This window comes from Coptis chinensis, chromosome 7, assembly GCF_015680905.1.
Source record: "Coptis chinensis isolate HL-2020 chromosome 7, ASM1568090v1, whole genome shotgun sequence".
Lineage (NCBI taxonomy): Eukaryota > Viridiplantae > Streptophyta > Magnoliopsida > Ranunculales > Ranunculaceae > Coptis > Coptis chinensis.
In genome coordinates, this window is record NC_141462.1 from 93,170,045 (window position 1) to 93,191,691 (window position 21,647).

A 21,647-nucleotide genomic window follows, 5' to 3' on the forward strand; every position below is an offset into this window, starting at 1 on the left:
TTCAAAAGGCCTAAAGTTGACTTGGGGTCCTTTTGGGGGTCCCTGGGGTTGTATTTGACTGATAATTGGCCTTTAAGTGGCAAATACAGTTGAATCATACTTAACCCTGGCGTTGGTGCTAAGTTGATTGTGGTCCTTTTGGGGGACCGTGGATTGAATTTGATTGATAATTAACCACTGCGTGGTAATTATAGTTGGGTCGTGCTTAACCATGGTGTTGGTGTACGACCTGATGCTTTGATGTCTCAGGTCGGGTTGTTGGTGCAAGATGCATGGTACTCATGTAATGCAAAGATGACATTTATACGCGAAATGTTGATGGATTTTTATTCATACTGCTTGATACATCTGGAGACAAATTATTGGTAAAAATGTTTGAGTAGAGTTGTATTCCAAGGTCGGGGAAGCACATCACCGATCTGAGTTTTGATCCAGTAAACTCCATTTCCAACGACTTTGTGAATTATGTATGGGCCTGCCCAAGTTGGGTCAAGTTTGGCTGGTGCTAAAGTCTTTTTGAGGACTAGGTCGCCAGCTTGAAAAGATCTTGGGACGACCTTCTTGTTGTATGATCGTTAGATTGTTTGGTGGTATCGAGCTAAAGATATTGCAACTATTTCCCTTCGCTTTTCTAGGAGGTCAACTTCTTTGGCTAAGATGTTGTCACTTTCTCCTAATTCGACGATTTCAGAACGTGTGGTTGTGATTATAAGTTCTGATGGTATGACTGCCTCTGTTCCGAAGCAAAGTGTGAATGGAGATTCATTGGTGTTGGCTTTGGCTATTGTTCTGTATGCCCATAAAATGTTCTCGAGCTGTTTTGGCCATTAGCTTTTCTTGCTTTCCAACTTCTTTTGGAGATTTTCTTTGATAGCTTTGTTTGTGGCCTCTGCTTGGCCATTGCTTTGTGCATATCTAGGTGTAGAAAATGCTTGAGTGATGCGCCATTTTTGTAAAAATACCTTGACTTGTATGCTAGCAAATTGGGTTCCATTGTCCATGACGAGGGTGTGGGGTAGACCAAATCTTGTGATGATATTAGTCCATATGAAGTTGATGACGTGAGCTTCCTTGACTTGAACAAGTGGGATTGCCTCAACTCATTTGGTGAAGTAATTTGTGGCTGTCATGACGTATTTGAGTCTTGTTTTCTTTTGTGGGATAAATGGTCCCATGATGTCTAGCCCCCACATGTGAAAAGGCCACAAGCTGGCTATGTTGATCAATTCCCGTGCTGGACTTAGGTGGTTATGGCCAAATGTTTGGCATTAGTGGCATTTGAGAACATACTTCTTTGCCTCGATGTGCATGCCTAGCCAATAATAACCTTGGGCGATTGCTTTATGAGCTAAAGATCTTGCTCCTGCATGATTCCCACATTCGCCCTTGTGAATTTTATCAAAGATGAGTTGGCCTTCACGTGTAGTTATGCACCTTAGGTGGGGTCCTCCTGCAGAATTTTGGAATAATCGTCTGTTGATCACGGTGTATCTGGGAGATCGAAATTTTATAGCACGAGCATTTCCTGCCTCGGCTGGGCGTTCACCATGCACGATAAATTTTTAGAATGGGCCTATCCAAGATTGAGTGATCTCTTCTTCGGATGAAGGCTGGAAGTCTGTGAGGCTGTTGACACTTTCTTGCTGGTAGGCAGGCCTCTTAAGGATGTCAATGTAGACTATGCTGGGACATGCCTCTTAAGTTTTTGAGGCTAAGAAAGTCAGGCTGTCTGCATGTCAGTTATCCTCTCGGGGAATGTGTTCCAGGGATAATGTTGTGAATGAGCTGATGATATTATTGACGACCTGGGTATACTTTGCTAAGTTTGCTCCATTTGTCACATATTCTTTGGTGATCTGTTTGACGATTAGCTGTGAGTCACTGTAAGCCTTTAGCTTTCCGACTTGTAGTTGTTGTGCCATGTGGATGCCTGTGATTAATGTTTCATATTCCGCTTCGTTGTTGGATGTTGCGAAATCGATCTTGATTGACTTTTGTAGCTGTGTTCCCTCTGGTGAAGTTAACACAGCCCCCAGTCCACTACCACTGTTGTTGCACACTCCATCTACATAGAGGTGCCATGTGTCTGGGGTGGTTGGTTGATGGAGTGAAGTGATGGGCTCAGGTTCCCAGTTGACATCTTCGATGGGGAAGTCGGCAACGACCTGGCCTTTACGAGACGTTTTGGGAATGAACTCGATGTGATGCTCTCCGAGTTCTTCAGCCTATTTTGCCATGCGGGATGTTTTGTTGTTAGAACTCAAGACCTGCTTGATGGGTACATCTGTTATGACCTTGATGTTGTGAGCCTGAAAGTAAGGTCGGAACTTCCGAGCAGTGAGTATAACAAAGACAACATTGTTTTCTCTATTGCAGAGTAATGTTTTTCTGCATCTGTCAATGTCTTGCTGGTAAAGTAGACTGATTTTTTGATTTCTCGCTTTCGCCAAAGAGGACTGAGCTGATGGCTAAGTCGGTAGTTGCAAGGTGAAGCCCAAGTGTTTCTCCTTCATTTGGTTTGGATAGGACGGGCGGAGTTGATAGGTAAGCCTTCAGGTTGTTAAAGGCTTTATGGCATTCGTCTGTCCATGTGAATGTTGCGCCTTTCTTGAGTATTTGCAGGAACGGTTTGCATTTGTCAAATGCATGGGAGATAAACCTATTGAGGGCTGAAACCATGCCAGATAGCTTGTAGATTTGTTTCTTAGTAGTTGGCTCTGACATTTCTAAGATAGCTCGTATTTGTTCTGGGTTTGCTTCAATGTGTTTTTGTGAAACGAGATATCCTAAAAATTTCCCTGAGGCTACTCCAAATACGCATTTTGCTGGGTTGAGTTTCATCTTGTTTTGGGGCAATCTTTCAAAGGCTTCCTGGAGGTGAGAAATGTGATCGCCAGTTTTTTCGCTTTTGACTACCATGTCGTCTATGTAGACTTCCATAGTGTCGCCCAGCAAATCTTTGAACATTTTTGTGACCAATCTCTGGTAGGTCGCACCGGTGTTCTTCAAGCCGAATGGTAGGACATTTAGCAGAACGTTCCTTGTTCGATTATGAAGGACGTCTTTTCCTGGTCTTTTTCTGCAAGTGGTATCTAATTGACCCACTGTATGCATCCATAAATGATAGAAGTTCATGTCCGCAAGTTTGATATACCAGAATGTCAATCCTTGGTAGGGGAAAGCTCTCCTTTGGGCAATGCTTGTTGACATTGGTGAAGTCTATGCAGAGTTGTATCTGACCATTTTTCTTAGGAACGGCTACGATGTTAGCTAGCCAGGTCAGGTACTCGACTTCTCTGATGAATCCAACATTTTTGAGCTTTTCTATCTCTTCATTGATGGCTTTTTGAAATTTGAGTGCAAGCTTCCTAGGACGTTGTTTGATAGGCTTTACAATTGGATCTACATTTAATTTGTGGCAAGCGACCTGAGGGTCGATTCTTGGCATATCAATATACGACCAAGCAAAAACATCTTTATTGGGAGATAGAAATTTGACAAGTTGCTCTTTGAGCTTGAGGTCTAAATCAGCCCCTACATAAACAATTTTGGGTCATTATTTGTGCCCAAATTGACTTTTTCTCCAGGTTCGATTTGTGCATGTTTCTCCTTGAGCTTGTTTGTTGCTGGTGCTTGTGAGCTGGATGCTTGACGTTCTTGCGGCTTTAAGACGTTTTTGTCTTGGACAACCTGAGTTTTGGCCGTGGTTGTTCCGCTGACTTGATTGCATCTATGAGCTTCTAGTTGGTTGCTCCTAAGCTCCATGATGTCTCGGGGTCTGGGGAACCACAGGACTTGGTGTAAGGTGGATGGAACTGCTTGGATCTTATGAATCCACCTATATCCTAAGATGGCAGTATAGGACGACTTGACATCAATCACGCTGAAACGTGTTAGGTCTTGACCATGTCCTCTTTTTCTCCAATGGAGACTGGTAAGATGACATCTCCAATGGCATCTGTGCGGTCTCCATTGAACCCATAGAGTGGTGCATTTAATTCTATCATCACCGAGTCTGGCAAGTGCATGTTCTTGTATGTTTGATAGAAGAGAATGTCACAGGAGGTGCCTGGATCGATGAGGAGCCTTTTGACTGTCCACCTGTTGATTTTGACATGCACTACCAGGGCATCGTTGTGGAACATACCTTGTCTAGATCTTTCTCGGTGAATGAAATTGTGGTTGTTGTTTGAGAGCTAGTAGGAGTGATCACCTCACCTACCTGCCTGCGCTTTTCATGACCTGAGGTCTCGTTGTTGGAGGTGTCTGTAATCATGTTGATTACATTTTTCTCGTCGTGGTCGGAGGAGTGTTGTCTCCTATTGTGCCTCGACCGACCTGGAGATTTAGATCGTCGTCGTTCTATACGCTCTTTCGGCGCGAGTCGTTCGTTTCGGCTCCCCGCCGCGCTTCGATTACGATTGGCATTCAGCTTATGCCTGAGGTGGCTTTCTAGTAGGAACTCTTTCAGTTTTCCCTCTTCGACTAAGTCTTGGAGGTAGTGCTTGAGGCTCCAACACTCATCCGTGTCATGGTGGTGGAGTTTGTGGAAATGGAAATATGGACGTCCTTGGATTGCTATGACTTTGTTGATGTTGGGCTTGAAGTATGGTGCTGTATATATCTTATTCAGGATATGGCTTAGCATCTTGGAAAAGTTGGAGAATTCTATTTTTGTGTATGAGGGCTTGTGGGAGCTAGAGCCCTTGTTGTTGTTATTGTTGTTGTTGTTGTTATTGCCTGAGTAGTGATTGTTTTATTTAGGTCCTCGCTTGTTGCTTACTGCGAGGACTTCTTTGCCCTTGTGCAGGGCCATCCATTCTTCGTACTTGATGTACTTGTCGATTCTGTGGTACAGGTCGTCTAAGCGTTCTGGATTGTTGCACATTAGAGACCCTGTTAGATCGGAGTCATCTAGGAGGGCGTTGGTGAATGCAGAAGTTGCAAAGCTGTCCTTGAGGCATGGCTCCATTGATAGGAGTTCCTTCTTGAAACGTCCTAGGAAAGCGTGAATTGTCTCGCCGTGTGCTTGCTTAAGTTGAAACAAGGAGTCTAGGTCGGCTTGTTTTTTTCTGTTGTGGACGAACTCTGTTGCGAACGTCTCAGCCAGCTTGTCAAAGTTGTTGATTGAATCAGGGGTGAGCGTGTAGAACCAGTCTAGTGCTCCGTCCTTCAAGTTGGCTGGAAAGAGTTTGCACTTCAGGTAGTCGTAATCTGGAGCACTGTAGAGTGCGAGGATCTGGCTGAAACGAGCTACGTGCTGGCCTGGACACGAGCTATTGTCGTACAGCGGGAACTTTGGTTGGATGAATTCTGAGGGAGGCTGCTTGTCCCTGATTTCAGTGGTGAATGGTGATGCCTTGTATGACTAGAGCATATTTTGAGCAATATGGACTGCGCTAGCTTTGTCGTTCGACTTCTCCAATCTCTGGGAGAAGTCTTCTAGTCATTAATTGGTGGTAGTGGTGAGGATTGTGACTACGTTGTTCTCCACTGTGTCTGGAGTGTCGTTGTTAATGTTGGAGGTAGCTTGGTCGTGCATAGTTTGGTTATCTTGTTGAAGGGTTATGAAGGAATTTTGGAGCGTCCTCATTTGATCTGCTAAAGCTTGTAGTTGTGCTTCCATGGTGGTTTTTCTGTCCAGCTTCGTGGGCTTAAGAAAATAGTTTGTGTGTGTTTTCTTAAGGGAACGAACCGGCAGACGACACCAATGTAAAGGTTTGGTACTTTGGGATCTACAGCCTGAGGTTAGGATTGATAGGAAGTGGCTGCACTCTTTCTTGGGATAAGTGTTGCCCACGTATCAAGTTTCTCGGGGTAAACTTGAATCAAGCCTTACGTAGTTCATCTCTCTCTACTTTTAGATGTTTGAGCTGACCTTCCATATTTGCTCTAGGTCGTTGTCAAGTGTAGATCCATATTTTGTGCTATCTTGATGATTCGTCATTACTCCTGATGTTACAAAGTAAATATCTCCTTGATTGGTGCGTTGACTGAGCTCCAGGATTGCACTAGATCATTTGCTGTAACTAGTATTTGGGACGACCTGGGTTTGGGTCATCGATACGTTCTAATGGCTTGGTACGAGCTGGTGAAGTACAACTTGGTGTGTGGACACGTGTGTTGTAGTGCAAAACGGAGGGTACTTACATTCAGCACTTGGTCTAGGCACATATGGTGCACAAATGTTCAAGCCCAATCTACAAAGAGGTTTAATTTGGCATACCGCATCAATCGCACCACTTAATACTGCCTAAGGCTAAGTCCAATGGTGCGTCATCGCACTAAATATGAGGAAAATTGAGATCTAATGGTGCGTCAATACACTATGCCGCTAACGCTATCACTATTATTTTATCTATATCTATACTGCCAATTTTAGCGAGATAGTGTATGCTCTGAACGCCACTATGAATGGCGGGTAGAAGATAAAGCATTTCACACACGCCACTATCAGAAGCGGCTAGAAAATGTGTTGACCAAATTTGATTTTAAATAATTAAGTTTGTCCAATTACCTTTTTATCCATAATATTTTATATTTTTAACATATTTTTAGTGATAAGGAGAGAGAATTGGAAGAAGGGCAAAATATATGACAAATTATCATACAAACTTCTCGATGCTCTACTGCGGCTGAAAACAGTTTCCCCCTCTTTCTCTACAACTTCAATTTTAAATTTCTTCTTTAATATTCTTCTTTAGTTAATTGCTGCCTCTCTCTTGTATCTCTGAACTTTCCTCCCCCCTTCTGAGATTCTCACTTTTTTGGTTTGTTGAGTTTGTTAGTTTCCTGGTAGTGTTAGTGGTTTCTTTTTGCCTTTCTTATCCGGTCCCTTTATGGCGGTGGTTACATGGAACTCGGGGTAGGGGTTTCACCTAGTGGGTTGGAGCCAGGAGAAGCATCAAAGTCCAAAATTGAAAAATTGCAAGAGAAAATGCATAACCTTTTCTGCTCTAAGAAAAAAAGAGTGGTAGATATCGGCTGCAAAAATGAAGAATCAAGTTCTGAGGGGCAGACATCCTTGATGGGTAAGTTGTTTGGGGGAAAAGCGATACCCATACAAACTCTGGCAAAGGAGTTGCACCGATGCTGGCAAACGCGAGATAATACAAAGGTAGAAGCTATATCAAAAGGGTTATATAAACTGAGTTTTGAGAACTTGGAGGAATATGATCATGTCAGAAAAAATGGTCCTTGGATGGTACAGGGGTTTATAATCTCTGTTAACAAATGGAAATTCTTTGATCTAGTGTGTGAAGAATGGAAATTTGATATGGTAGATTTTTGGGTCCAGATCTATAGACTCCCTAGTAACTGGATAAATGAAGAGAACGTTAAAAAGGTGGGACTCAGTTTGGGCAAAGTCAAGAATGTAGACCTACTATGCTCGTCGGAGTTCAAAAAACCGGTGGCAAGGGTCAGAGTGAAGATGGATATCAAGGAAAAGCTCCTGAAAGGATTAGACCTCATAACGGAATTGGGTGAAATTTTCCCAGTAACTTTTAAGTATGAGCAGCTGGATATATTATGTTATTTCTGTGGTTGCATTGGGCATGATATCCATTTCTGTAATCAACGCGAAAAATATAGTATGGATATGAGGAAGTTTGGTGGATCTCCAAGAGATGTCAAGAACAATTTCTCTTTCATGCTGAGAGCAAATGTGTTCTACAATGGGGTGGCCAGCTCTTGTCCAGTGGCAGTGACGTTCTCTGGTACACCACAAAAACCGAGATATGACTAGATTCCAATGAGAAACAGAGGCTCTCCGGTGAAAAGGAGGTGGAATGGGGCTGGGCTTTTGGCAACACCACCAAGAACACTACACGTGGCAACTAGGCATGGGAATAGGGAGATGGCTTCTGAGGAAAGAGAATTAGGTAGGACGAAGGACAAACGGCTAATTCTGCAAGGATAGAGTCAGAGTCAGTGACCGTTACTGTAGATGGACTGGGGGGGCCCAAATGATTCAGGAAAAGTTTTGGGGCCATAGAGGAATACCCAAGCCCAGGGAATTCAAAAAATACAAGCAGATGGGCTGAACAAAAAAGGTCCAACTCATGGGGCCTTGGTGGTTTGGAACCCGATAGAAAATTGGGTAGGTATGGAAGTGGACATGGATACGGGTAAGGAAAGCAGTATGAAAGAAACGGGCCTGGCCCAAGATAGGCCCAAGTTTGTGGGAAGTCCTGATAATGGGAATGAGATGGGTCGCGATACTGTAGAAAGGGGAGACCTAGAATTGGCGATTGATAGATTGGGAACAGGAAAAGGTGTAGGGAATAATAATGATGCCTCGCCGCTTAACAGTTGTACTCAGTTTTCCGAGGCAATTATTCCGCTGCTGGAACAGAGAGAGTCAGATGGGACTAAACGTGCTTCGCTCAAGGCTAGGGCAGAGATACCTAGCTTTTGATTTATTGGGCTACCTACACGTGGAAGGGGTTACAAATCCTTGGCTTATCGAGGAGGAAAAAGGAGGGGTTTATTTGGATGTGTTAGGAAGTTTTCTGAAGAGGTTGGTGTGGGAAAAAAAAGGAAATCGGTTAGTCTTTTTGGTAAAGAAAAGGAAGCAATTACTATGGGAGATCATGGGTGGGGAAGGATTAGTTTAAGGTTGGCTGTGCAGAGATAAAAAAAGGGCAAAGCTGGAAGCTGATGATTTGAGGGCAAGAGGGATGGGGAATCTTCTGATACCTGAGAATCCTCCCACAATCACTATCTCTAGTGATACGACAGAGCAAAATGAACCAACCCTCTCCAAGCACTCTAGGGCTTCTAGTGTCCCATCCCACTTTTCTGGAGCAAGCTTTCCAGAAGATGAGATCCCCTCAGATGCTTTCACTGATGAGGATGAAGAGGACCCATCAGAAGAGGAAGATGATGACACATCAGAGGAGGATATATCAGTGGGAGGGGGTCAAGATATGGTGGTGTTCAATGAAGATTATTATGATGAAGTCTCTCTGGGAAATGCACCAAAGGAGTTGGTTCAAGGCAGCCAAGAGGGGGTGGGGTATGAGTCTGAAAGAAGCATTTCTCAACCCCAACCTCTGGCAATTGATGATTCAACAGTGGTAAGACATCCAAACTTCAAGCTTGGTAAACAGAAGAAAAGAATAAAGTTTTATGGAGAAAAAAAAGGAGAGTCTAGTGGCTATGGGGAGAAAAAAAGGTTTGATGGTTTCAGTGGTGAGTCTAACAGCAGTGGAGGTCTGTGTGGTCCTTCTCTAGGGTTCGCGGTAGCTATCCCCAAACAGCTGCCTCACCAGAAATGATACACGTCTGGAACTGTCGGGGAATGGGTTCCTTCACGGCAGTTCAAAATCTAAAGGATCTGGTGAGACAACATCAACCAGATATCGTATGTTTATCAGAAACTAAAGTCAGTTCTAGTAGGGTTAGTATGTTAGAAAAAGTTATCAAGTATGATCATGTCTTTTGTGTACCGGTTGCTGGTTCTAGAGGTGGTCTGGCTCTTTTGTGGAAGGAGAGAGTGGACCTGGAGGTGATGGGAGCAAATGCCAACCAAATCTCAGGTAAATTAAATAATTATCATAGTAATGAACCTTGGTTTTTCACTTTTGTGTATGGGGAACCCAATGCAAGTCTGAGACACCGGTTCTGGACAGAATTAAGGGAAGTGGCTCCCTACATTCCTGGTTCATGGCTGGTGTTTGGATATTTCAATTCGATTTTATCTATTGATGAAAAGGTAGGAGGTAGATCTATTTTCACAAAAAGCATGCAAAAGTTTAATTCTGTTTTGATTGATCTGGGCTTGATGGACTTGGGTTATAGAGGTCCTAAGTTTACTTGGAATAATAATAGAAGGTTTGCTGATAATATTATAGAACGGTTAGATAGAGCTCTTGCTTCTTCTGACTGGCTTGCTAAGTTCCCCCATATGCTGGTTACTAATGTGGTTAATGCTACGCCCCGACCATCTTTCTCAAGAAGATTTGTCCGGGAGGAACAAGGAGACCCTTTTAGGTTATATAATATGTGGCTACAAGATGAGTCTTGTAGACCTACAATAGACAAAGCTTGGAACTCAGTTGTTCATAATCTTCCAGACTGGAATGTTATAAATAAGTTAAAAAGTACTGCTGAGAGTCTTAAAAGCTGGAATAAAAAGGTTTTTGGAAATAATTTTTATAATATAAAAAAGACCTAGAAAGAGTTAGATAGAGTGTTACAAAGGCCTCTTAACCCTTCTAATCTGGATAAAGCAAAGGGTTTAAAAAATCTATTGTTTGATTGGTATGAAAAAGAGGAAGAGTTCTAGAAACAAAAGTCTAGTCAACACTGGATTAAAGAGGGAGGAAGGAACACTAAGTTTTTTTTTATTTATATACTATTTATAGGCGTAGGAAAAATAACATAGATAAAGTTAAAGATGATGATGGGGTTTGGAAAGAAGGCAGAAAAGGGGTGGGTAATACCATCAATGAGTATTTTGAGAATGTGTTTGAATCAAGTAATCCTCCGGAGAATGAGGAGATTAGTAATCTTTTACTCCTCAGATCACCGAAAAGGGAAAACCAGATTCTCAGTGCTTGCCCTTCCAGAGATGATATTTGGCATGTGGTTAAGAAGTTGGGGGCACTTAAAGCCCCTGGACCAGATGGGTTTCAAGGTATTTTTTATTAATAATGTCGGGATGTGGTTGGGGATAGTATTATAGCCTGTGTTCAAGATTTTTTTATGCATGGTAAGATGAATGCTAGTTTTAATGAGACTTTTATTGCTTTAATTCCAAAAATCTCTAATCCTGATCATGCTTCTAAGTTTAGACCTATTAGTCTATGCAATTTTTGTTATAAAATTATATCCAAGCTATTAGCCAACAGATTAAAGGCTCACATAAATAAGATTGTTTCTCCTTTCCAAGGAGCTTTCATAAAAGATAGAAATATAGGTGATAACATAGGTTTATAAGCTAGTGAGATATTTCATAATATGAAACATATGAAAGCAAAAAAAGGGTTTGTTGCTCTAAAAATGGATATGTCTAAAGCTTATGACAACATAGAGTGGTCCTTTATAGATAAGATTTTCCAAAATTTGGATTTTAATGAAAAATGGAGACTCCTCATCTCCCAATGTCTTACTACGGTCTCTTTTAAAGTATTGTTGAATGGGGCTCCTCCGATATCTTGTTATCCTGGCAGGCGGGGTGAGGCAGGGAAGATCCTCTCCCTCTTACTTGTTTATCTTGGTCTCAGAAGCTCTATCTAGGATGATAGCTGCTGCTGAGCACAAAGGGGAGATACATGGGATTAAGATTAAGAAAGGAGCTCCTCTTATCACACATCTGTTGTATGCAGATGATCTTATTTTGTTTACTAAAGCAAATCTTACTGAGAATGGGAATTTGAAAAAAAAATTGGAAGATTATTGTGAGGTGTCTGGACAAAAGATTAACTATGAGAAGTCTAGTTTCTATAGTAGTAGGAATGTGAATAATAAATATAATTTTTTTTTTGGAAAATGAGGTTTTTTGAAAAAAAAAGATAAGTCTTTGGGGGTTCCTATAGTCCTTTCAAGAAAGAAGAGAGAGGACTTTGATTACTTGGTTGATAAAGTTCATGGGAAGATCAAGGGATGGATGGCTAAAGTTCTTTCCTTGGCTGGAAGAACTACTCTCATCCAGGCTGTTGTTCAGGCCACTCCTATTTTTGCTATGGCAACCTATCTCCTCCCAGTGTCCACTTGTGATAAGATAGACAAGGCCGGCCTGCAGAAATTTTTGGTGGCATGAAATAGAGGAAAGTAAAAGCATCCACACCAAGAAGTGGGATAGCATTTGTAGACCTAAGGTCCAAGGTGGCTTAGGGTTCAGAAAAACCCTAGATATGAATAAAGCTATGCTTGCCAAGTTGGCATAGAAGGCTTTCACAGATAAAACCTCCTTGTGGGCAAAAACTTTTTTAGCTGTCTATGGTAGACATTGGTTTGATGTCAAAGAAAACCCACTCCCTCATGTATCCTGGTTCTGGAAAGAGATATATAGGGTGACAAGAACACTCACTGATGGGTGGGTGTGGAGTATTGGTAAAGGGAATGAGGTTTTCCTGATGAACCAGCCTTGGCTGAGTATTAACAATAAACCTATTAGCATTAATGAGCTAATGTCTATGAGGCAAGAGCTTCTGGCTTTCAAAGTGAAGGATATTATGATGGAAGATGGAAATGGCTGGGATGAAAATAGGATTGAGTACCTATTTCCCTCAGCTGATACAAATCTCATCAAGCAAGTGATCATTAGACCAAATTATGATGATCAAGATAAGATAAGATGGTTGAGTACTAGAAATGGTACTCTTACTGTTAAATCAACTTATCAAAAGTTGATGGGAAATCAAGAGATAGCACAGTCCTCCTCTTGCAATATGAGGACTGCAAAAGCTATATGGAAAACACCTATCACTGCCAACATTCAGATTTTTCTGTGGAAGTTGTATATTGGCAGCCTCCCCACTGGGGATTTGCTCAGCAGAAGAGGTATGAAGGGTGATTTCCTCTGCCCCTTTGTGGGGTGGCCCAAGAAGATCCATAGCATCTTTTCTTCCAATGTGAATGGGTTCAATCCATCTGGTTTGGATCTAACATAGGGAGCAGAATGGAAGAAGCAGCAGCAGGAAACACTGTAAAGGAATGGCTGGATATGTTTGTTGAATGGACCAAGGACCATGATGATGGAGTAGCAGAAAAAGGAATTTTAGCTATGGTAATCATGCATGAGCTTTGGGAGGCTAGAAACAAAGTGAAGTTTGAAGGCAGAAGCAAGAATAGAGAGAGTCTAATAAGAAGAACCTTTGCAACATGAACCAGAGTCCTCAGGGCTTTTGATGATAATCAGGGAGTTGGGAATCAACAGTCCCAGAATAAAGTTTCTATAAAGTCTAATAAGTGTCTTAGTGAAAATCTATTTCCTGTAATTGAAATTGACACAGTATTAATAAGATTTGATGCTGCTTTCTTCAGGGAGACTGGAGATGCAACTGCTGGAGCTATGGCATGGGACAATGAAGGGGGTCTACTAGAAGCAGCGACAAGGAGGTTTAAAGTAAGGGATGCAGAGAAAGCAGAAATGGTGGCCATAGAGGGTGCAGTAAAGCTGGTTAGGAGCATAGGAGCTAACTCTTTCTTGTTCGAGGGGGATAGCAAGCTAGCTATACAAAATGCTATAAACTCTATAGAATCAAATCTGTGTAATTGGAAACTTGTACCTATAAAACTTATGGTAGATGAGATAAGTAGGTATTTTGGGTTCTGTAAGTTTCATTGGATTGGTAGGGAGGTTAATAGGGATGCCCATGAGTTGGCAAAGTGGGCAATCCAGGGTCAGAATGTACACCTAATGCCAAAACTCTTCTTAGATTGTAGTGTGGCTCTGTTAATGTAAAAAAAAGGGCAAATTAGATAGGGAATTTAATTTTAAAACTCCACAGTCCACACGCCTTTGTAAGTGGCGGCCACCAAAAAATTTTTTGCTTTTCATTACCAATGGCGGCTAGGATAGGTTACTATTTCAAATTACGCCAAAAAGAATTGGGTCCATAAACACTATCCCGTTACCGCCATTGTAAGTGGCGGCTTTGGATTCATGGCTGCTCTTAACTGATCTACCACGATGTTCGGAAGAAATAAAATCAATTGACTTAGAAAGTCAAAGTCTTTCATTTCTCCTTCTTATTAGCCTAATCCGGCCTGGCACAAAGACTACTTGAGATTGCATTGGTTATTTGGTCAGCACGAAAGCCTTTAATTGTTACTCATTATTTTGAATTAAAATTGTTGCAAAAAGATGAAAGCAGACATGGGCTGATGGGCATGGAACATGACTGGAAATAGCTGATCAAGTCATTCATTCATTCCAGGTACACTCTTATCCCCTGCAAAAATTAGCCTTTAGTCCTTCCATGAGTCTCACTTTATGTTCTTTTTTTTTTTATTCTTTATATTTTTGTAATTAACTTTTTTCACTCAACATCTTGATAGAACTAGTTTGCTTGGTGAAGTAAGCACTTAAAATATCCTTTCACTGAAATATATCACTCCAGGATCGGATTCATATGTTGAATCTCAGTTGCAGGCTTTCCTTTCTTGTGTAACAAAGATGTCGGAAAAGCTAAGTAGTTTAAAAGAGCATTGGGAATCAATCAAAGATGTCGGACAACTATTTTCGCAAACGGAGCTTCAGAGCTTTACATCAAACTTCAATGAAAAAGTAGGTTCAGGCGCATTTGGAGACGTCTACAAAGGTCAATTTCCTGGTGGTGGAGCACAAGTTGTTGTTAAGGTACTGAAAAACGACGTAACACAACAACAATTTATGGCCGAAGTGAGCACAATGGGTGTAACCGACCATCAAAACCTAATCAAATTATATGGGTTTTGCTTTGAGGCTGACAAGAAAGCAATTGTCTATGAATTCATGGAGAATGGATCATTAGATAAGGTTTTGTACAATAACCATCTTAATATTGACTGGGGGAAGTTATATGATATTGCAATTGGAATAGCGAAGGGGCTCTCTTACTTGCACGAGAGTTGCAAGCAGAAAATAATTCACCATGACATAAAGGCTGCTAATGTGCTCCTGGATTCAAAATTTTGTCCTAAGATTACAGATTTTGGTTTGGCTAGGAATTTTGATATGGATATAAGTCTAGTCGCACAGAGCAGATTTAGGGGGACCAGAGGTTATGCAGCCCCAGAGGTGTGTCTGGGATCAAAAGATATAACTTCCAGATGTGATGTTTACAGCTTTGGTATGATGTTGTTTGAAATCTTGAGGAAGAAGAAGAATAGTGAGGGAGACGGCTGGTTTCCAGGAAAAGTTTGGAAATATTTTGAGAACGGTCGACTGGACGAAATTCTTATCGAATGTGGTATTAATGAGAATCATCGAAACAAAGCAAAGAGGCTATCTTTGGTTGCACTATTGTGTGGCCAGCAGGCTAATCCTCAAGACAGACCACCAATGAGCAGTGTGGTGAAGATGCTCGAGGGTGAAATAGAACCTCAGCCTCCAAGCACAAACCCATTTCCGTACTCTGATTCCGGTGAAAGCAGCACAAGTGATGGTTTCGCAGGAATTCTCACCCCCAGCCGGCTTTGATAAAAGGTACCATTACTAATTTCTCTTTTGTATATGAAATTAAGATTACATTTTATATATGAAATTAGCTTTGGATACTCATGTTGCTTACGGCTGCATCGAGCATTTGAGCATGAAAGTTTTTTGGAAAACTGAAGTTCAAACACCATATGATAAAAGGTATGATCACTGGTATTTACAACAATTGTTATAATTTTCAGTGAAAGAGATTTAGCTGAAGAAAATTCAGCTACAATAATTTCCTCCATACAACTATTATAAAATATCTTAGACAAAACGTAAATGATTATCAATAGCTTGTCAAATTAACTATGCTCATAAAGTGCCCAGTAAAAGGCTGGAATGATTTTCTGGAGACCAAATTATTTCAATATTTCAACAATTCCATCAGGAAACATATGATGACTGAGTACGAAAAAAAGTTTAATGTCTTTCACAAACTCATCATAGTACGAAGAAAAGTCTAATGTCTTTCACAAACTCATCATAGTTATACAAATTAGCGTTAGGAGTGGAATAGTAGTGCTATGAATACTAACTAGTATATTGCATAGCAGTGGGGGCGTGAGCGGAGAGTTGGAAGGGCGTGGAGAGGGGAGAGGGAGAGGGAGATGAAGAGAAGAGATGAGGACAAACAGAAACCAACCAAATGAAATTTTGGCCACATACCCCCCTCGGCCCAGAACGTTCGCTCCGCTCACTTGATTACGCGAGCATGTTTTTTGACCTGTTAAGTTGGGGATCTTTCAAAACACAAAACATGTCAAATATATTTTATAAAACATGATTTATTTTTTAAAATAAACAATTTTATAATAATATTTAATAGAATGAAATGATTACATATATTTTATAACTCTATTTTTGTGTCTTAAAAGTGTACTTAATTGTGCTAATTATTATAGAGTCAACACCACTTAAAGAGTTTGTGGTTACAATTTTGTGTGCCAATGAGAGTTATGGTTATCTATATCTAATCTATATATGTACAGAGAGAGAGAGAGAGGGGGAGAGAGAGAGAGAAGTATAGTTTTTCTTCAAATTTTGTCTGGAGTACAAACCTAGAGTTCTAAGTTCTCTTTGCAATGTTGTTAGTAGAGAACTAATCGTTGTATCTTGGGAGGTAGTTGCCAAGAGGTTGTCAGCATCATTGCAGCGGCAATAATACCTTAAGGAAAGTGTGCAAAGCACATGTCTCGATCAATCGATAAGTTTTTCGTTTTCTCAATTATATTTATTTATGCTTTGTGTATTTATAAAGTTAGATCTATTTGATTTAGTGTATTATTCCCTACATAACATTTTCTTTGCCAACTGTTAGATCTCACCAAACTAAAAGAGAAAACAAAATAGTGGTTGACAATGTTAATAGCTTAAAAAAATACACTAGGTGCGAGCTTTTAATATTAAGACTTGTTAGATCTTTGATGTTAGAGAGCCACGTGGTGGCATGGAAGACCTAAACTCTTTGATATTGACAGGCATGTAGGAGAGATAATATCCTGTCTTGGTAAGCTCCCAAGGCCTCAACTCTTTGATATTAGAGAGAGGCATGTAGTAGAGAGAAATCCTCGCTTGGTGCACTCTGCTTTAGTATATGGTAATAGATAGATATAGATAACTACATTCACATTGAAGCCACTCACCACCTTGGCACCTCTCTCTAGTTCTTTGTTTCTTGACTTAGTTTCTCCACCATGGCGCAGCCAACCTATGCAACCAGCTAATCCAATCGTTGTTATCGGACCTCAATACTTCAGATACATCACACCTGTTCCTGTAAATTATACCGTCCAGAACAGTTCATTATTTCATCTTCAAATATGGTGACCTTGCTGCTGTTGACGTTAAGGGAAATACAATCTTCACAATCAGAGGTATTGTTCGTGTTAAAGCTAATGCTACACATCCAGGCCACAATGTTCTTCTTGATGCTAATGGATCTCCTCTCGTCGGTTTACGAGAAAAGGTTTGGTCCTTAATCACACTTTTAGTTAGTTCTGTTTCTCAATGGTGTCATTTATAGACACTCGGGCTTGTAGCTATTTGCCCACGTATGTGATATTAGTATTCAAAGTACTCTTAAGATACTTTTTGGTTTCTCTTTCAGTTTTTTAGTGCACACAACAGATATAATGCGTACAGCGGTAATAGTTCTAAAGACAAACACTATCTATTTAGTGTTAAGGCTTCTGCCATGTATGACCGTAGTCATGCACATGAAGTGTTTCTTGCATCAAACACCCAAGAGAAGGTGTGTGATTTCAATATCAGAGGAAGCTGGATGACGAATTGTTGTTCTGTCTATCTCGGAGACTCTTCAAATGTGATTGCTCGAGTAAGATTTATAGACCATCTAACAGTATTTGTTTTTGTCCTTGGTAAAAGCATTGTGTACTTGGTTTCTATAGCCTTAAACTGATCTCGCAAGCACTTAATTTATTTTGTTGATGCAGATGCAGAAGAATCATAATGCTGATGGCGAAGTGCCAGGGAAGGGCACATACACTGTCACTGTGTACCCATACGTTGACCATGCTTTCATTTTTGCTGTGCTTGCGTATCTCCATGAGAGTAATCTTAGAAGAGGATACTAGAAGAAGTTTGTTGTGTCTGTTATTGTATATTACTCCTCATAGTTTGTTGCGTATCTCCAAGGTTTTAATAATTCATTTGCAAAATAATGAGAATCATTCTTCAATCATTGCTTCAGAGCATAGAACACCAAACGGTGAAGATCCAATTCAATAAATGTCTTCATCCTCAAAAGTTAATTTCAATCTACAATCATCAAATCTCATCGTCAAAATTCATCAATTTATTTAAAAAACACAAGAAATCAAGATTAATCTTCATTAGATATAATCAATTGAAATTCTAATTTTCAGATATGTACTCAACTGAAATCAAGCTTTTGATTTTCAATCAATAATCATTCAATTTTTCAGTTTCTCTTGGATAAATGTTCACAAACAACTATTCATCATTAGTAATCAATCAATTACAAAGATTGCAAATTTTGTACCAATAAAGATAACGAAGGATAATTATCTTCTTTGGAATTTGGAAAGCGTTGTTTTCGTCAATTCTAGTAAGTAATGATTGTGTATGGTCATCCTGTTTCGAGCCCTAGAATAAAAATTTGAAATGAGATTAGGGACCTAGCCCCTTTTATTAGTGACCCTTGGCTGTTGCTCGGAGATTTCAATGCTATATCCAATTTTACAGAAAAAACAGAAAGAAAGGCCATCTTTAATAAATGTATGAGGGATTTTAATAATTTCATCTCTGATCTGAGCATGTTTGATCTTGGTTGTTCTGGCCCTAAGTTTACTTGGCCAACAACAGAGTTTTCAATAATCATATTTTGAAAAGACTTGATAGAGCTTTGGGCTCTACTGAGTGGATTGAGATGTTCCATCAGGCCAAAGTTAAGAATGTGGTTGTTGGCACCTCTGACCACCTAGCTCTAGTTGTTAATTTGTATATTAGTTATAATAATTTGGTTAAACATTTTAGATTTTATGATATGTGGCTAAATAATAATACATGTATTCCTACTATCCAACATGCTTGGAATATTCCTGAGAGTAGCTGCCGATGTTACTGCTATCTCTAAACTCATGAATACTAAGCTTGAGCTTAAAATATGAAATAAGGAAGTTTTTGGAAATGTGTTCCAAAATATCAAAAGGCTGAAACAATCCCTTACGTACTGAGCTTCTGGAAAAGGAGCACACTGAAGAGAACTATAATAAGTCACAACAAGTTAAAAATGAGTTGCAAGAATGGCTAGAAAGGGAGGAGTCCCTCTGGAGCCAAAGGGCTGGGAACATTGGGATTAAATATGGGGGGAAAAATACTAAGTATTTTCACCTGTCCACCATCTATAGAAAAAGAAAAAATTTGGTGGAGAAAATAAAAGATGACTTGGGGAATTAGAAGAACACTAAGAAGGAGATTGGAGATACAGTTAATGAGTATTTCACTAATCTCTTTACTTCTGATCAACCAAAACACTCACAAGAGATATCTGATCTTTTCCACCTTGTGATCACTGGCAGGGAAAACCAAATTCTTACTGAGGTTCCTTCAGATTGTGAGGTGTGGAATGTTGTTAAGAAGATGGGCAAACTTAAAGCCACAGGACCAGATGGATTCCAAGGCATTTTTTTCCAACAATTATGGGAGTTCATTGGTCCTGATATCATAAAGATGGTCAAGTATTTTTTCACTCATGGGAATCTCCACCCCAAGATCAATGAAACTTTCATCACCCTGATCCCAAAAATTACCAACCCTGATCACATTTCAAAATTCAGACCAATAAGCTTATGCAACTTTACATACAAGATCATATCAAAGATCCTTGCTAATAGACTAAAAGCCCACCTTCACAAGTTCATCTCACCTTTTCAAGGTGCTTTTATGAAGGGCAGAAACATTGGTGATAATATAGGGCTAGCAAGTCAAGTGTTCCACCAAATGAAACTCATGAAAAAAAAAAAAAAAAAAATGGTTTGGTGTGCCCCTCAAACTTGACATAGCAAAAGCCTATGATAGAGTTGAATGGGGTCTTTTGGATGATATCATGAATAAACTGGGTTTCTCACCCAAGTGGAGGAATCTTATATCCAATTGCTTGGGTATTGTTTCCTTCAGAGTTCTTCTTAACGGATCCCCCTTACCCCATATCTTTCCTCAATGAGGATTGAGACAGGGGGATCCATTGTCCCCTTATCTGTTCATTATGCTATCTGATGCCCTTTCCAAGCTTATTATTAAGGAAGAGGAGAATGGGAACCTCCATGGCATAAAGGTTAGAAGGAATTCTCCTCTTTGTCACATCTCATGTATGCAGATGACCTTATTTTATTCTGCAAAGCCGATATGAAGGAAAATGAGAACTTGAAAAGGATTTTGGATGTCTATTGTGAGGCATCAGGGCAAAAAATAAATTTTGACAAAACTAGTATTTTATGTAGTAAAATTGTACATACTAACCAACAAATAGCTTTAAAGGATTTTTAGGGGGTTAATTTTCTTAAGAAAACTAAAAAGTATTTGGGGGCTCCTATAAAGGTTTCCAAGAATAAGTCTGAAGATTTTGGATATCTTCTTGACAAAGTGTATTCTAAAATTAGAGGGTGGAGGGCAAAGGTCATCTCACAAGCTGGTAGAACTATCTTAGTCAAGGCAGTGGCTCAGGCTATGCCTATTTATGCTATGTCTTCTTATTCCCTTCCTCACAAATGTGTAAAAGGATAGACAAAGCATGTAAAGATTTTTGGTGGAATGGTACGGAAGAAGGTCATACCATTCACACCATGAACTGGGAAAGGTTATGTAGACCTAAGTCTCATGGAGGTTTAGGGTTCAGAGACTCTAAGGCTATGAATAATGCTCTGTTGGGCAAGCAATGCTTCAGGTTGTTGAGGGTGGAGGGCAAAGGTCCTCTCTTTGGTCCACTACTTTCAGATCCATCTATAAGAAGTGGTGGCCGGGGGGAGGGAGTACAAAGACTTGTATCCCACAACATGCATCTTACTTATGGAGAGGAGTGGCTAGGTGCTATGATCTCATTAAGCCTGGGCTGCTATGGGCTATCAATAATGGTGAACACACTTCGGTGTAATGATCCTTGATTTGTCTTAATGACAAGCCAATTCTGTTGAAAGATCACATATGGAACCCACACTTTGATAGAAACACACCAGTCAAAGGGATTCTGAACCACAATAAGGATGGGTGGAACAAGTATTTCCTGGAATTCTTATTTCCAAAACCCATTGTGGATATATTGGAAATATCATTGTAACGCCCGTATTTAAAATACGTATTTATTTATTTATTTAAAATTCGCTGGATTGGATTTGGGATATGTGGGCCTGATTTCTAGGCTCGAGTCTGTGTTGGGCTTAGGTTTCAAACCTAGGTATACATTCATATTTTTCTAGAGAATAGGGTTTGGAGATAAAAATAAAATAAAAAAATGGAGGTGGAGATAAAAGCTCTTTGGCTCAAGCGTTGGAGCGCGACGATTCGGACTAGGAGGGATTTGTCGAGCTGTTAATTAAAGTGAGTAGTTATTTTTGCTATTTCATTGAACCTATAGTTGTTTTACATATATGTATACAGAGATATTTATGTCTGTCCAAGGTTCCGTTTTATTTCTGCTTATTCTCCTGTTTTATTCGGCGTCCTGTCTGTCATGTTGTTAAAACTTTGTTGAAATCTGTCGTGTTGTTAAAACTTGAAACTCGGAAATCGACGTTGAACTGTCGAACCTTGTTTGGGCCCGTTAATGGCGGCTAAAGCCCCTGTACATTATGGATTGAACTTGTATATAGTTGTGTTTATAGTTTTGAGGTTTGGTTGTTGAGGTTTGTTGGGGCTGTCGAGATTGAAATGGGTGGTTGAACTGTCGGGGGTATGGGGAAGTGGTGTTGTTGTTGACTTGGGTTTAGGGAATGAAAATTTGGATTGTGTAGTGGAATAGGTGCTGGCGAAGCTC

At 40.2% G+C, this 21,647-nt stretch overlaps 2 protein-coding genes and 1 pseudogene across 3 annotated transcripts in view; all 3 read left to right on the plus strand.

The window, feature by feature from the left end:
• LOC147490057 (PR5-like receptor kinase) overlaps positions 1 to 13,387 on the plus strand; it is a 40,077-nt gene extending 26,690 nt beyond the window's left edge. For both annotated transcript variants that reach the window (XM_086573024.1, XM_086573033.1), the window contains one exon: positions 12,994 to 13,387. In XM_086573024.1, coding sequence (XP_086429150.1) covers positions 12,994 to 13,052 — 59 coding nt within the window. In that variant the 3' untranslated portion in view covers positions 13,053 to 13,387. The remainder of the gene's footprint in view (positions 1 to 12,993) is intronic.
• A 741-nt stretch (positions 13,388 to 14,128) lies between these two features.
• LOC147490062 (PR5-like receptor kinase pseudogene) lies at positions 14,129 to 15,133 on the plus strand (annotated as a pseudogene).
• A 1,566-nt stretch (positions 15,134 to 16,699) lies between these two features.
• On the plus strand, positions 16,700 to 17,837 carry LOC147490063 (protein LURP-one-related 10-like). Its single transcript, XM_086573039.1, has 3 exons — positions 16,700 to 17,102; positions 17,244 to 17,471; positions 17,590 to 17,837. Exons 2-3 carry the CDS (start codon positions 17,331 to 17,333, stop codon positions 17,728 to 17,730), a joined length of 282 nt encoding a protein of 93 aa, XP_086429165.1. The 5' UTR covers positions 16,700 to 17,102; positions 17,244 to 17,330; the 3' UTR covers positions 17,731 to 17,837.
• Positions 17,838 to 21,647: the final 3,810 nt, after the last annotated feature.